Genomic DNA, 17,133 nt, shown 5'->3' with positions numbered 1-17,133 from the left:
GGGTGATGAAGATAAATCAAGCCGTGTGTACCAGCTTTAAACGAGTTGTATGTGGTAGATACCCAATACCTAAATTGTGGAATAGCTAGCAAGGAAAGATCAATTACTCGAGGAGTTAAGCACATATTGTGTAAGCTGCAGAAAGGAAAAGAACCGAAGCATTTGACTGAGCTTTGAGGGGTACTGGAAGAAGAATATCCCATAACCACAAAAGTAAGAGGCTTTGTACAGCTCAAAGAATATCCGAACCGAACTATATACATTGAACGACTTGCATGCATACAATCAAAAATATAGAAAACTTACAGAGGTTGTAAGAGGTTTTCTACAGCTCGTATCTGGTTTTGCTTATATATGTTCTTATGGTTTTGGCCTCGTCAAATATCACATTAACATATAATATGTACCTTAAGATATAGTAGTAGATATTTAGACTATTTGGGAAGTTCGTGGGAGCCCAACTACAAAATCCATAGTGATCCGCTCCCACTTTCACTCTGGAATATCCATCCGCTGAAGCAAGTCACCCGGTCTCTGATGCTCATATTTCACCTGCTGACAATTGAGACACCGAGCTACAAATCCCACAATGTCCTTCTTCATTCTTCTCCACCAATAATGTCCGTGCTACGTCCCCGATGTTCGCAAACCGCGGTGGCAAGTACTCGTGTGGGCTCGTAGTACGCCTGGCGGTGACACCGCTCGTGGCAAACATTGGCTTTTGGCAACGAACGGCGGAGCATCATGCAAGTAGCGCCTCAGGGTGCCGTGCGCATGGGGCGAAGCTCAGTATTCCGAGGTGCGTAGGCACGTTTTCCTTTAGTTTTTGAAAAATTAAAAGTTTTGATTTTATAAAGCTTGAATTTCTAAAGTTTGACCCGAGTTTGTGTCACGCCCCAAAATTCGAGGAGCGCGACCGGTGCTCAACCGAGTTCGGAGAGTAAGATCAGCTACAAATCTTTGAGAAAATTGAACTTTCAAGAAATCAATGTTCCTTCAAAGAAAATTAGTATGAGCTAGCTAGGAGTGGCAAACGGGCTGGTCGGGTCGGATATGGTTCGGGTCGAAAATGGGTAATGAAAAAACAGATAAATTATCCAATCTGACCCATATTTAATATGGATAAAAAACGGGTTCACCTGCGGATAATATGGATAACCATATTATCCATGACTTCTTGCATATGATCACTTTTGGGAGAATTCTTAGTCTCCCTAACTTGAGGAACCCTCAATTTGAGGCTTTGCAAATGTAAAAGTTAGACATATTGATTATCCATTGGTTATCCATTTTCTAACTGGATAATATGGTTCTTATCCATATTTGACCCGTTTTTAAAAAGTTCATTATCCAACTCATTTTTTAGTGGATAATATGGGCGGTTAACTGTTTTCTTTTAACCATTTTGCCACCCCTAGAGCTAGCTAATTATCCAAAGAAAAATTGCACATAACCGTTCTATTTCAAGTAAGCCTAATAATCAAAGATAACTTACGAGCATTACTTATTTGATTAGCATGAACTTGAAATGGTTTTGAGATTAATACAGTTTAAACCCTCAATTTCCTGAGTATCAATCGAAGAGATCAATATATGATATTGACTTAACTGCTTGGACATGAAAATTAGATAAAATCCTTAAGGATTAGCTCAGGAGGAAAAAGATGTACTCCAACACGTGACAACCCAGTTATACTTATACATGACGGGAAAAAACTAAAATAGTCTGTACAGTCGCAATTGTTTGACCTTTCATCCTTCTTGAACTTGGCTTTGCTCCTGCAAATGGATACAATACTTTGAAAACATCGCAAACGTTAAAAAGCAACTTACAAGATATACACTTGAGTTTGTGATCCAGCCCCGAGAAGGACTATATATACACGACATGTATATATAGCTACATACCTCAACCTTTATCAATTTTATAAACTTAGTCATGAAAGTTCCATCAACTAAAGAAGTACCCTTAAGTATTAAGCATATAAACAAAGTTTTCACTCTTCACATACCCTCTGATGGATTTATCAATTTATAAACTGTCATCAATTAATTAATTAAAATCTATTTAACTATCTTTAAGTATATACACTAGTCAAAATTTTCACATACCCTTTGTTTGGATTGTAGGTACCTAAGGACTTCCATCCTTGATCGGCAAACATGTCTCGTACTTTTCTCAATGTAGTACTGCAACAAAACACCATAATAAGAAGTTAATTCTAATCACCAGTCACGCATTAGTGTACCTAATATTCTGATTTAACTCTAAATCAGATTGTTGCATGCAAAGAAGATATATGTCTAAGGATCTAAAAGCAAATTAATTGAAAATTCCATAACAAGTACAGGAATTAAAGAGGATGTTAATGTCTTATTTATTACTGTATCTTTGTGGCCAGAAGTGCTTCCATTTTTCCTAACTCGAACTTCAATCATCCACCCCTTAGGTAAGATGAAATCCTCAGCATTAATCCTTTCACGTTTGCATTTTTTTTCCTCTAAATTTCCACTTTGATCTGCTGAAGAAGTACTACTAGTTGCAGCCTTATTTGCCCTTCTATTTACCCTTCTAGGGTTAGTTCTTCTTTCCACCTGGGATTTAATAACAGATTCAGTAGCTTCTTTTTTTCCATTGACCTCAACTTTCAAGATCTCTAAATCTTTATCATCACCATTTTGTAATTCTACACCATTTTCTTGCATGTCCATTTTTAGCGAAGCATCATCACTAGCTTTCTGTTGTAATTCCTCATTAAGAAATTGATGAACACCTTTGCGGATTTGATCATCACTTGAAATCTTCCCATCTAGACGATGATCCCATTCATCACCATCAAAAATTGGATCAAGTTCATAGAATATATCATGGTAATCCATCAATTTGTTATAGCTAGGTCTTGTCCTCAAAATTTAACAGAAAAATCTTTGAAAACGAAATTACATGAACAGCTTCCGTGAAAGAGAAAGACAAAGAGAGTAGAAAAAAAAAAAGAAACAGAAAGTAATTTTATGTGAGAAAAGATTCTTTCGATACAAAATGAAATGGAGGAGAAAGAAGAGAGTAGACTGTTTGAGCAAAGGCCAAGTAGAGATGATAGATATAAGAGGATGGCACCGTTACTTTTCTGCTTCTGTCCAAACAACCACTTACACTCTCTATTTAAACGTGGAAGTGATCACTATTTCCTACATTTTAAATTTTATTCCTTTTTAAGCTGTTATTACATTATTTTAAGATAACACTGAAAAGTAACAATATTATTGAAAAAAAATAATGTTATTATTATTTACTTGCACATTAAGAAGAGCTAGATTACCATGCATTTGGTTTTTTATTATTTTATTTTATCTAATATTGCAAAGCTAGCTATGTAGAAGAGATAAATGTATTGTTAGGGTAAAGTATAAATAAATTTCCGTTAACTAAATTCATACATTATTTTATTGAAAATACTAAATAAACGAGTAATATAATTTTTTATTTGGAATCATTTATGTCGTTACCGATTTTAAGATGTGAAAAGTCGGGAGGAACTGTCAATTATGGCAGCCCTGACCGTTAAGTCTGTTATTACAATAATCATATTATTTTTGTCCTTTAATTGTCGGCTGAAAACTTTACTAAATGGTGTTGTTTACTTGTCGTTTGTCAATCTCATCAAAGGTGATAATTGTAATAATGATTAATGGATAATATTATTTTTTATATTTATCGATTAATTAAGGGTTTTTAACCATTGCGTTATCACTAAAAATTAAAAATAAGAAATAATTAAAGTAGAATAAAAATTAAGTTCTTCCCAATTGCGATGTGCGATAAAGTAAACTTAAGGAATAGCAGTGATAAGAATCATATTTTGTTGAATGTAGTTAATTAATTAGTGTAAGATCTTTCCTAGATGCAATTTACATTGCTACAAACTACAAGGGTATATTTTGTACCCTGGACTCTGGTGATCAACAAATGTCAGAAATTTCTGTTGTAGTCTTACACTTTTGAAAATTAATTACTTTTTCCTTTATTCCAAAATCCACAAAGACGATCAATTTCTTAATTTTAGGGTAAAGTGTAATTTTGTTATAAATTTCCATTAACTAAATTCATACTATATTATTTTATTGGAAAATTAGATGAACGAGTAATTTTTTGTCTGGAATCATTTATGTCGTTATCGAATTTAAGATATGGAAAGTCAGGAGGAAGTATCGTTTATGGTAGCCTGACCGTTAAGTCTGTTATTAGAATAATTATATTATTTCTGTTGTCGACTGAAAACTTTACTAAATGGTGTTTACTTATCGTTTGTCAATCTCATCAAAGGTAATAATTATAATAATTAATGATTAATGGATAAAATTATTTTTTATATTTATCAATTAATTAAGGGGTTTTAACCATTGCATTATCATTAGAATATAAAAATAAGAAATAATAAAGTAGAATAAACACTAAGTTCTTCCCATTTAATTTGCGATGTGCGATAAAGTAAACTTAAGGATAGGAATGATAATAATCATATTTTGTTGAAATGTTAAAAAATATAATTAGCGTAAGATCTCTACTGTTAAAAAATATTTTGTACTTTGGTGGTCAACAAATGTCAGAAATTTCTGTTGTTGTCTTACACTTTTGAGTATTTTCCGTTTATTCCAAAATCTTTAAATCCAACTTTCAATATAAAATGTTTAGAGTGCTCCGTATCTTCTCTAAAAATATTCGTCATTTTCTTTAAATTATGACAGCAGTGAATCGAAACCACTTAATTACTTTCTATTCGATCTTTCGAAAAAGTTCCTTGGATTTTTCTCTGAATGTATATACGCCACGCTGTCTTGATATTCTTGCAACAGTTTGCAGTATTATCAATTAAGCTTTTCTCTATACCAGTTTCATCCCAAGTGACCTTAGATTGAAAACGTATTCTTTGAGAAGTTCTTTTTTGGGGATTTTATTAGGAATTGATTAAATTCACCATTTTAGAGTAAAAATACTAATCCAAGATGTTCAGTTGTATGTTAATCTTTTTCGAAATTTCGTGGCATTATGAGATAAATTTCATCAGTGCTTCGCCAATTTAACTAGGGATTACGTTATTAAGCATCAGATTGTCTGAATCTTGTTTAGATTCTCCGCGGCCACGTGTATTTAATTGTAAATTTGTATGTGGCGCCTAGTTTTGGGTACCCAATTTTTGGATAACATCATACACAAACACTTTTCTCTTCTTCTTTACTGTTATTTTCTTCTTCTTTGTGCTTAGATTGTTTCTTCTTCTTCTTCTTTTTCTTCTTCTTTCTTCTTCTTCTTCTTAGTTGCAAGATAGGTTTGTTAAATTTGTTGTTGTTTTGACAATTTAATTATTGAGATTTGTTCTTTATGATATTTGAAAAATTATGTTTCAAATTTGAGCTCATTTGGAGTAGATTTGGACATTGAATCGTGTATTGGACTATTGAAATTCGGAGAACAAGTTTATATTTTTGTTTACCCTTAAATTCAGATAACAATTAAACCTATAAGTGGTTTTAAGGATACGTAATTTCACCTAGGACCAATTGATAAATATGATGATTAATAGTAGAAATTAACATCAAAGTAAAGTAAACCAGTATTGAAATGCAATTCGGCCCTTGAGCTAGGTCGCCCTCGAACCGAGTGAGTGAGAATAGAGTTATGAAATAAACTGATAAACCAGAGAATATAAGAGGAAAAGAGCATTGTATTGCTTTGATATGCGAGAATGAGCTCGTTACAAAAGATTAGAACCCTCTTTATATAGTAGAGGAATCCTATTTATGGTATAATTCTAATTACATAAGCTAATCCATGATAAGCGAAATAACCGACCTTGACTTGATACGTGCCGAGATTCTAGCCACGATCCTTGCTCGATCGCGGATATCTCAACTTTCTGTTACTCAACTTAGCAGGCTTCCTTTGATCTTGCTCGACCTCTTTCTTACTTTGGTCTCGATCACGGCCGGTCCCGATCTTGATCGGCCATTAAGCTATGAGCTTACCATTCCATCACCACCATAGTCCGAAATAACCAAGGTCGATCCTTGATTTGCCACCCCAATTTCGGTAGGTTATACAAAATTAAGCAAGCCCGATTTTGGCCGTATACAGATTGTCCCCTCATTTTTGGGAGTGCAATGACAAGAAACGAATTGAGACTTCAAACTTGCCCTCGGTTTATCATGATGTAAGCATTGTGACGCAAGCGGCAGAGGTGATCGAAACATCTTGTCAGTTCATATATCGAGGCATTAAATGCCTGTCAGTTGTTGTCGGCCACTATCGGTTCTGAACCGTCGTCTTCATCCAATAAATGCACTTTCCTTCTCTTGCCCAAACTTTACTTTTAATCTCTTTTCGTTCTAATGTCCATCTTCCTTCACCACCTACAGAACCTCTTACCTTCAAGCTTTTGAATTTCCTTGTTTGTTTCCCCCAAAACACCAAATATCCCAATCTCTATTCTCCTTTGTTCACAAAAAACAAAATGTCCAAAACAACTAAAACCGTTCCGCAGAAAGAAAAGGCTTCCTCGTCTTAGCCGGCCGGCGAGCAACCAGCAGTGGAGCCATGCCCTGAAGAATTCTTTCCTCTGTCGTGCGTCCTTGATTCTGACTTCAAGATTGAAAAGACCCCCTCGATTCCGGCCCGATGCGAGCCTATGTCGAGGTACATGTACACAATCACCGGTGGCCTTATAGATCAAGTTAAAAAGGATTGCAACTGGGTAAATAGGCACGTGGTGGTGCCTCACCTGAGGAGTCAATCACTACGTATGTGAAGGGTTTTTTGAGTGTTTACGCCTACCCTTTCACATTGGGCCCCTTGTACCCGGTTATTATGGACTTATGCAAGAAGTACGAGGTCACCCTCGGCCAAATACACCCCTCCTTCTGGAGGATAGTGATACTGCTCTGCTTTTTTGTGAGAAAAGTCGACGGGCTTCCCTTCACCCTCGATCATCTTATACATTTATATAGTCCCCGACTTTATCAACGTGGGCTAATAAAGATTCAACGTCGGGCTTCTAAGTCGGCTTTCTCGAGCATAGATGAGGACAAGGACCGGGGCTGGATGAGCCGATTTGTCCGAGTGAAGACCTCGGACCGGATCCCGATCGAAAGTATGCCATTTTCCAAAGAAATGGAATGTGAGACGTAAGTAAAACTCACTTTCTAACTTCTGCTTATTACCTTCATTTTTTCATCCTTTCATATGGGTGTTTTATTTGATGCAGTTGTTGCCTTCATGCCAGGTGCGATTCCCCAGCTCGAGAACTGGGTCAGAAGCTTAGTGTTGAAATCGACACACGTCGAGCACGCATGGCACGAATTGGTGAAAGGTCGATGGAAGGCCCGAGTCCACGGTAAGTTTTCATATAACTTTAACTTTGACCACTGCCCGAAGTTCTTCTTGATCTTGCTTATCCTTCTTTTGCAGGTCTCGAGAAGGATGTGCCGATGAGGCCCCCATCTGGTGATGAAGAAAACCTTCCCCAACCTTCTGTTCCGAAACAGAAGAAAGAGCGGAAAAGGAGAGAGGCTTTGAGCTCCACGAAGCTGGACAAGCAAAAGCCCAGGTGGACCCGTAAGAGAAATGTCATCCCTTTAACAATGGACTCAGTCCTCAGGTTACGAGATGAGCCCGAAGAGGGTGAACAAGAAGAAGAGAATGAAGACTATTTTGGGCTAGTGGTCCATGCACGAGATAGCACTGGGTCTCGTAAAGCTTCGGAACCAGTAGAAATCGACACTGCCCAGCCTAGGTCCGATGAGGTCGATGAGGAGACTTCGACCCAATTCCCCAAGCCAAAAGGGACTGAGGATGTTTTACCTCGGGGCTAAGAGGTCGTTAAAGAAGCGATGAACGCCGGCGCAGAAACTGAGCTCGAGACTTCCCAAGACGAAGGCAGTGCCTCAATGGGCCTACTCGGGGAAATAGAGATCGTGGATTCCTCCTTGTTTCCTTCAGTCTCCAAATCAAAGATATGCGATGCTCAGGGTGCGGGGGCTTGTCATGAGGAAGGAGTCCACAGAGAGGAAGATCTTTTTCGTGGTTTATTTTTTGGGGTAGAAGATGTCACTAGTCTGAGTGACTTTGAGGTTCCAAAAAAGCTCGAGCGAGGCTTCATCGTGTTTTAAATTTGCCAACAAATTCTCGGCCCCAAGTGTCAATCCCCGGTGCAAGCAGACAATCGTGATCACGGTCCCGGAGGATGCCCGAGTTCTTGCTACCCCTGTAGGGGTGGCCAGCTACCTCCAGTGTTTGGTCACAGAGGAAGATTGAGCCCATATGGATGAGGTGGGAGCGCCTTGTCTTTTCAACAAAGCCCAACAGGCTTTAAACCGGGTAATCCCTGATTCTTCTATCCATTTTCATACTTAGATTTTTCTCCCTTAGTATAATTTTTCCCTTCTATGTTTGCAGGCTTCGGTGCTTCATCACGAAGCTTTCCTCTGATTTTGAGGGGAACTGAGTCAGTATGAGGCCGATATCCAGGGGCTCAACGAGGAGAAGAATGCCTTTAAACTTCTCAGTGAGCAGAAAGAAGAAGAAATCAAGGGCCTCCGAGCTGAGCTAGCTGCGGCTTAGAAAGAACAGAGCGAACTGACTGAGTAGGTAATAAAAGTCTTAGAAGCTCATAGCATCGGTTCGGGAGTGATGGCTAACAATTCGGTCTCACAGGTCCAGCAACTGCTCGAGATGATTGAGCAGCTCTATGAAGAGATAGATGCGGTGAAGGCAGAAACCATAGCGTGGAAGCAAAATATGGACCACCTTACCTCAGAAAAAGAAGCTGCTAAAGCTCAGTTATCCTCGGCTGCAAGCTAACTCCAAGGTATGAGAAAGAAGAACTTGGCACAAGCCAAGAAAATTGAGGAGCTCCAGACCAGGTTGGTTACAGAACTTGCAGTGGCGAAATCTAAGGCCGATGTTGAGGCAATTGTGGTCGTCTACTGGTCTAACATCGAAGCCTCTCAAGCTCGAGCAAAGTAAGTTGTTGATATTGCTCGGACTCGAGCATACTAGGTTGCCGAGCATGCCAAGTGCCAGTCTCAAAGAGAGACTCTCGAGGAGATCCACGCTCGTGGCTTCGATCTCGTTGCCGAGATCAAAGATGCAAAAGAACTTGAAGCTGAAGCCAAAGCATTGATCTCTTCTGATGATGATGATTCTGGGAGCATGAGTGGGTCTGAGAGCGGAGAAGAACCCGAAGGTGAAGATATTGCTCATGGAGAAGATTAAGTACTTAGGATATTTACAAGGGATTTTTTTCCCTTGTAAATAACTTTGACATATATAAATATCTTTTTGGTGAAATTATTATTCATAGGTTCGGGGTTCAGGTAATTCGACCGAAATCGAACTAGCATAACTTTTATCAAGTGAGTGCTTGCTCGGACTCGAAATAAGGTAACCCTTTGGTTTTATTTGAATGAGGATGATCTTTCGAACTCAAAGCAAGAGATAGCCCTTAGGCTTTTGTATTAGGCCGACATGGCCTTTGTATACAGAATGTTTATGTATTTTCCCTTATTTTCGGCTTAAAAAGTTTGTCCTTTATATTTTTAAAACCTATAATGCCTTAGCATAGAATAAGGGATTGTTTGAGAGTTCAAACAATTTTGTACTCATTAGAGTTTTCAAGGCTTGATATTATCAAAGACCTTTATAATTTTGCTGAGGGTATCCTTTTTAACCGGTTTAAGAAAATATTCGCAGGCCTGTTTCATTATGGAATTCGTATGTCTCTGAATCGTGTTAATTTGGTCGTAGCCTTTTTTATTTTGGACTTGCCTCTTAGGCTTATTTTCTCGTTTCACTTCGAGCTTGTCAGAAGTGTCAGTCTCTGAGTGGGGTGGCTATGGCCTGTAAAAATCGAGGGTTAACTTTAAGGTCTTATGATCTCGAAGTGTTAATAATTCGATCTCATTTGTTTTTTGGACGACAGTCCCCAAGCGTGGGGTTAGTTGTTCGAACTTCCGTTATGATCGGCCCTTAAGCCTGTTTATACGATAGATCAAGAGTATGAAATCATAATGTAGGAAATTTTTCTAAGGCATGAGATATTTGCAAGGGAAAATACTTCTTTCAATAGATGATTATTCATGCGTACATGTTTGATGTTAGGGCTCGAGTAACCTATATGGGCATAGTTCATTCGACCGTTTGACCCTTACAAAATTTACCTATCGAGATCCCGCTGTCATGAAGTAATTTCCTTGCAACTAAGTTGACACTCGAGGGTAATGCCCCTTAGTATTCGAGGTTGATTGTAAAGAAGCCTCGGATATTGTTAAATTGTTCTAAGTTAGCACGATCAATGGTTGTCTTGTTAAAAATCTCGCTGGAAAAACAACTTGGGGCTAAAAACAGTTTGAGAAAAAAGAGTGCAACACGTGCTTTCATACCTAAAGACTTCGTACTGAAGAATCTGTCGATGTTCTTGATCGATCACCTGCAATTGGTTAATATAAAAGAAAATGGAGAAGGTTGTACCTTATTAGTAGTATCGCTTTAGGAGTGATACATTCCAATTGATCGCCATTCATAGTGCAGAGTTGTAGGATCCCTTTTTGATGATGTCGAGGACCTGATATGGTCCCTCCCAATTTGGATCCAGTTTTCCTTCATTCGGGTTTCGAGTGTTAAGGGTGACTTTTCTAAGCACCAAGTCCCCAATTTTAAAGTGTCGAAGATTGGATCTTCGGGTGTACTACCTTTCGATCCACTATTTTTGTGCAGCTAATCGAACTAGGGCGGCCTCGCATCTTTCATCCAACAATTTTAGGCTTGTATTCATGCCTCGTTATTTGATTCTTCGGTTGCATATTGAAACTTGAGGCTAGTTTCCCTAACCTCGACCAGGATAAGAGCTTCGGCACCATAGACAAAAGAGATTGGTGTTGGCCCCGTGCTGGATTTCGATGTTGTGTGGTACACCTAAAGAACCTCGGGAAATATTGATCGGTGCCAACCCTACACCACTACAAAGTGGCGAGAGCAGTCGAAGCAGCTTTTACCCGAGATGATCGGGATCGAATCCACAGGGAGCAAGAATTGGGAATTGGATTTCTATCTAAACTAGAGATGCGTAGTGCTCTTAATTAAACTTCCAATCATATTCGTTTGTTTTGTTACTTCTAATTTTTATGGTAATAGTATGCTAAATTAAACGAAGAGTAATTGCTTATAAGGTTTTCTAAACAGATAAAGAGGCACTAGGGAAGTAATTTTCTCCTAGGTGAATACTTAACGGGATCTAAAGCCTAAGACAAAGCTACTACTACTACTGGCTCTTCAGACTGGCCAATAGAGGCAGTGGCTTTGCCCTTAGGGTTTTTGGGGTTGTCCTCACCTTTGAGGTTGTACCAGGAAAAGGGTGCCTTTGATTTTACCTTCACATCGAATTTCCTTTTTTCGACATCCTGATCCTCAAAGTACATAGTCAGAAAATGTAGGAAGGGGTATTATCTATCGCCTTCATTGTCCACCCATGTAATCTCCCTGGACATAACATTCCTGATGTTGATAGGGTACCCCGCCATGATAAACGCCACTAATATAGCCCGAGAGATAGGAAGAGAGTTCTCGTGAGTGGTGTGGTCTAGCCTGCTGCAAGCAAATGTCTCCCACCCTTTTGCCTCGAAGTTCAGGGTTCTCCTCAAAATTTTGACTCCCGCTGTCAACCATGCTGGGGTGGTACCTGGAATTGCCAAGTACTCTGCTAACCACAGGCGGGTATCCTCCCCCAATGCTACCTTTTCTAGGTATAAAGTTTCATCCTCCTCCGGAAAGCCCAGGTAGTCATTGATTGTTTTCCCATCAAACTTTACTTTTAAATTTCGCACCTTAGTCACTGTAGTGCCCTTTTGATGTGGGCAACATTAGTGTAAAACTCCTTCACAAGGTGCTCATTTGCATCATCAACGTTGCCTATGAACTAATCCCAGCCCGGCCTCTCTCTGAATTTCCTCTGTATATTTGGGTTGTGAGGTAGAAGATCCTTGTCAATGAATCTCCGCTCAAGTATCAACTTCCTCTCGGGCCACCATTCTCGGAATTTGTGGTACGCAAGCTCACTAAGAAATCTATCCTACCAGGCCTCCGGCTTTCTAGTTCTCTCCACCCCCCCTACTTGAGGGACACTCCCTCTTTCTTCTCTTTCTATAGTATCCTCACCGGGTGTTAAAGTTGTAGGTGAGGTAGAAGAAACATAATCACCGCTCTCAGCTGAGCCCTCAGACGACTCAGAAGAAATTGCAACTGAAGCTTGAGCAGTAGGAGTGACCGGAGGTGTATCTCTCAATTTTCGCCTTTCCGGCCAGTCATGAACATACTATGGCACTAACTCGGAGTCGGATGTCTCCCAGGAGGGCAAATACTCACTTCCCGAATGGGAAACAGCTCTATCTGTAGCCTTTATTGACTTCCTGGTGTCCTTGATTGACTACCGGACTTGGGGGGTCAATCTGATCATACCTTGTCCCCTACCCCGGGAGGACTCTCCTTTGCCTTTTTGTTTATCACCTCCATCTCATGATTTCACCATTATCTGCAAGGAGAATTCATTCAGTTATTGTTAGTATCATAGTACTAGATGAAGTAGTGAAGATTATGATTGCAGACAGTTGACAATGTAAAGCAGAACTGCAGACTGCAGACCACACAAAATGCATTGCGGCCGCAAAGGGAGCACCGCGGATCGCACAAAATGGTACCACGGTCTGCATTAAGGTGTGGGTCAGAATACCCACTCTCTGATAAAGGCCATCGCGGACCGCAATAATTGTAATGTGGTCGCGGTAAGGCACCACAAACCGCAGAATATCCATCGTGGCCGCGGTCCTCAAGATTCAATCTCTCTGAAGTTTTACCACCGTGGTCCGCACAAAATTGCATCGCGGACCGCAGAGAGGGACCGCGGACCGCAAGAAATCCACCGCGGACCTCGATAAGCCATAAGCAGCAATACCAATCTAGGGTTTTAGATTTTTACATCTTTTTAGCCTTAGTCAACATTTTAGCAACCCACTAGGTAGTTAATCACCTTGTTTAACTAATTAACCCTACTCTAACAGCGTTATGTAACCCTAAGTTAACAATTAAAAGAAAAAGGGAAGCAGATGAAACATGAACTAACAAATTAAAAGAAAATAAAACAAAATTTAAAGACTAAGGAAAGATTAAAAGTACCAGTAATGAGATGCAACACAGATGAATGAGAATCAGTTGTTGAATTCGTGCAGTTAGGGTTAAGGATGAATAGTACTTTTTACTATTTGGAAAGCAAATGAGCGAAAAGTTTTAAATGAAGGCCTCAGGTCCTATTTATAGAAAAAGAACCTGGGCCCACTTCACGTACCCACCGCGGACCGCAAGTAATGCACCACGGTCCATGGTACTCGAACACATGAAGCACTGACAATGATGGCACCGCGGACCACACAACATGCTCTGCGGCCTCTATGGGGTACCACGGACCGCAAAAAATGCTTTGCGGCCGCGGTGACAATCTTCAGAAAACCTTCACTTTTACCAATCAACACTGCGGACCGCAATAAAATTTTGCCCCCGCAACAAGGCCATTACAGCTGCGAAAAATGCATTGCGGCAGCAGTCCAAACTTCAGAGAGTGCATCATTTTTCTAGTTTTAGTCCTGCACTGCATCAAATCAATCCTACACATATCTCACAACCAGTTAGACCAAAAGAAAATCATGTACTAAAAAGAAAATCAAAGAAAAACAAAAAGAAAGACACATGGGTTGCCTCCCAAGAAGCGTCTGATTTAACATCGCGGCACGACGCAGGTTACCATTAAATCACTTTAGATAGAGCAGTGCCACCACGTGGCTGTCATTAATCTTTCCCAGGTAGTGCTTGACCTTGTGACCATTAACTCTGAAGACCTCTCCATTTTTTTTCAAGTCAAGTGCACCAAAAGGAGTCACAAATACCACTTCTTAAGGTCCACTCCATTTTGACTTAAGCTTTCTCAAAAATAGACGTAACCGAGAATTGAACAAGAGAACCAAATCACCCACTTTGAACTCCTTGCTACGAGCATACTTATCATGAAGGTACTTCATCTTGTCCTTATACAAGGACGAACTGGAGTAGGCATGGAATCGGAATTCATCAAGTTCATTAAGCTGCTCCACCCGAAGATTTGCTGCCACATCCCATTCAAGATCTAGCTTCCTCAAAGCCCACATAGCCTTGTTCACTAACTCAACTGGTAGATGGCAAGCTTTCCTAAAACACCAACTGGTACAGATACATACCAATCGGACTCTTGTAAGCAGTCATATAAGCCCATAGAGCATAATCCAATTTCTTTGACCAATCGGTCCTATTTGCATTGACCGTGTTTGACAATACACTCTTGATTTACCTGTTTGAGACTTCAACTTGTCCACTCACCTGAGGATGATAAGGAGTAGAAACTTTGTGATTGACAAATACTTTGCAACAGAGTGTCAAAAGCTCGATTACAAAAATGAGACCCCCCACAATCACTTATGATTGCACGAGGAGTGCCAAACCTTATAAAAATTCTCTTCTTGAGAAACTCAACAATACTCCGGGCCTCATTGTTGGGCAAAGCCACGGCTTCAACCCACTTTGAAATATAGTCGGCTGCCACTAGAATGTATGTGTTCCCATACGAGCTAACAAATGAGCCCATGAAATCAATGCCCCATACATCAAATATATCAACTTCAAGAATGGTATTGAGAGGCATCTCATCTTTCTTCAAAATTCCACCCGCTCTTTGATATTCGTCGCATTTCTTCACAAGTTCACTTGCATCTTTTTACAAAGTTGGCCAATAAAACCCATAGCTAAGAAATTTTGAAGTCGTCTTTGCCCCACCATGATGGACACCATAGGGAGAGTAATGATAAGCCTCTAATATACTCAACTGCTCCTCCTCCGGGACACACCTTCGGATTACACCATCTGTGCAGATCTTGAACAAGTACAGCTCATCCCAATAGAAATCCAAACTATCTCGTTTGAGCTTCTTCCTTTGGTTAGAAGAGAACTCACATGGGATTATACCAATCACAAAGAAATTATCCACGTCCGCAAACCATGTCATACCATTCACCGACACAGAAAGGAGTTGCTCATCGGGAAATGAATCATTGATCTCTAGGCCATCACGAGGCCTCCCCTCCTCCTCCAAGCAGGACAAGTGGTCTGCCACTTGGTTTTCACTGCCATTCCGGTCCACAATCTCCAAATCAAACTCTTGAAGTAACAAGACCCATCGCATCAGCCTTGCTTTGGAATCCTTCTTCATCATCAAGTACCGGAGTGCGGCATGATCGGTATGAACTATGACCTTGGCACCCATGAGATATGGCCGAAATTTCTCCATTGCAAACACAATAGCCAAAAGCTCTTTCTCAGTCACCGTGTAGTTCACTTGAGCATCATTCATTGTCTTGCTTGCATAGTACACTGGATGAAATATTTTGTTCACTTTTTGACCCAAGACCAACCCAACTGCAACATCACTCGTGTCACACATAAGCTTGAAAGGCAAGCTCCAATTGGGTGCGGTAATAATAGGAGTGGTGGTCAACTTGTGCTGGAGAAGTTCAAAGGCTTGCATACATCCCTCATTGAACACGAACTTGGCATCTTTTTCCAATAACTTACACAAAGGATTCACTGCCTTCGAAAAGTCCTTGATAAATCTCCAGTAGAACCCCGCAAGCCCAAGAAAACTTCTAACTTCTTTGACAGAAGTAGGGGGAGGGAGCCTTGAAATCACTTCAATTTTAGCTTTGTCCACCTCTATACCACGCTTTGAAATTTTATGGCCAAGGATTATGACCTCCTCAACCATGAAGTGGTATTTCTCCCAATTAAGCATAAGATTGGTTTCTTCACAATGGGCCAACACTCTATCAAGATTTTTCAAAAACATTCATCAAACGAGTCACCCACAACACTAAAGTCATCCATGAACACCTCCAATATATCTTCCACCATATCGGTGAAAATGGCCATCATACACCACTGAAATGTAGTCGGTGCATTACACAACCCAAAAGGCATCCTAGAAAAAGCAAAGGTACTATATGGACAAGTAAAAGTGGTGTTCTCCTAATCTTTCGGAGCAATTAAAATTTGGTTGTACCAGAATACCTATCCAAGAAATAGTAGAAGGCACGCCCAGCAAGTCAGTCTAACATCTTATCAAGAAAAGGCAATGAAAAGTGATCCTTGCGGGTCACTTTATTCAACTTGTAGTAATCCATGCATACCCTCCACCCGGTGATGGTCCTGGTAGGAATCAACTCATTTTGTGCATTGGTAACTACAGTCATACCACCCTTCTTCGGCACACATTGCACCGGCGAAGTCCAAGAGCTATCAGAGATGGGGTACACAACCCCAACATCCAACCACTTGATAACCTCCTTTTTCACAACTTCTTGCATTGCCTCGTTCAACCTACTTTGATGTTCCAATGAGGGCTTTGCATCATCTTCCAGAATAATATTGTGCATATAGAATGTGGGGCTTATCCCCCGAATATCAGCTAAGGTCCATCCAATTACCTTCTTCTGCTTTTGAAGCACCGCCAATGTGACATCAACCTGCATGTTAGTAAGACAAGAGGAAAGAATAACTGACAAAGTTGAACTAGGGCCTAAGAATTCATACCTGGGGTGTGGAGGCAACGACTTCAACTCCAACACCAGAGGTTCCTCGATTGAAGGCTTTGTTGGTGGAGTCTTCCTATTCTTAATATCCAAAGAGAGTTTTTGAGGCTCGTAAGAGTAATTCCCATTCCATGTAAAGCATTCACACACTCCGCTTGGCCTTCATTCTCATTTACATCAAGATTCAACAACATCGCCTCTAGAGGGTTCTCCACATTGATCATTGCACTAGTATCATCAACTATCACTACCGTGACAAGGTCCACAAAAGAGCACACTTCAGAACTATTGGGCTGCTTCATTGACTTGCACACATGAAAGACCACTTTCTCATCACCCACCTAAAAGGTAAGTTCCCCCGCTTCCACATCAACTAAGGCCTTCCCAGTAGCAAGGAAAGGTTTACCTAATAGGATCGGAACT

The 17,133-nt window shown here is 40.2% G+C and overlaps 1 protein-coding gene across 1 annotated transcript; it reads right to left on the bottom strand.

Annotated features, from left to right (window-relative positions):
• Positions 1-2,023: 2,023 nt before the first annotated feature.
• Positions 2,024-3,102, bottom strand: LOC142163598 (uncharacterized). The gene is made up of 2 exons (XM_075220876.1): positions 2,386-3,102; positions 2,024-2,190 (listed from the first exon to the last, which is right to left on the bottom strand). The coding sequence occupies exons 1-2, from the start codon at positions 2,878-2,880 to the stop codon at positions 2,092-2,094; spliced, it is 594 nt and encodes a 197-aa protein (XP_075076977.1). The 5' UTR covers positions 2,881-3,102; the 3' UTR covers positions 2,024-2,091.
• Positions 3,103-17,133: the final 14,031 nt, after the last annotated feature.

The sequence above is a fragment of the Nicotiana tabacum genome, chromosome 8 (assembly GCF_000715075.1).
Source record: "Nicotiana tabacum cultivar K326 chromosome 8, ASM71507v2, whole genome shotgun sequence".
Taxonomy (NCBI): domain Eukaryota; kingdom Viridiplantae; phylum Streptophyta; class Magnoliopsida; order Solanales; family Solanaceae; genus Nicotiana; species Nicotiana tabacum.
Note: the sequence above shows the minus strand (reverse complement) of the source record. Positions and strands in the feature narration are given on the sequence as shown.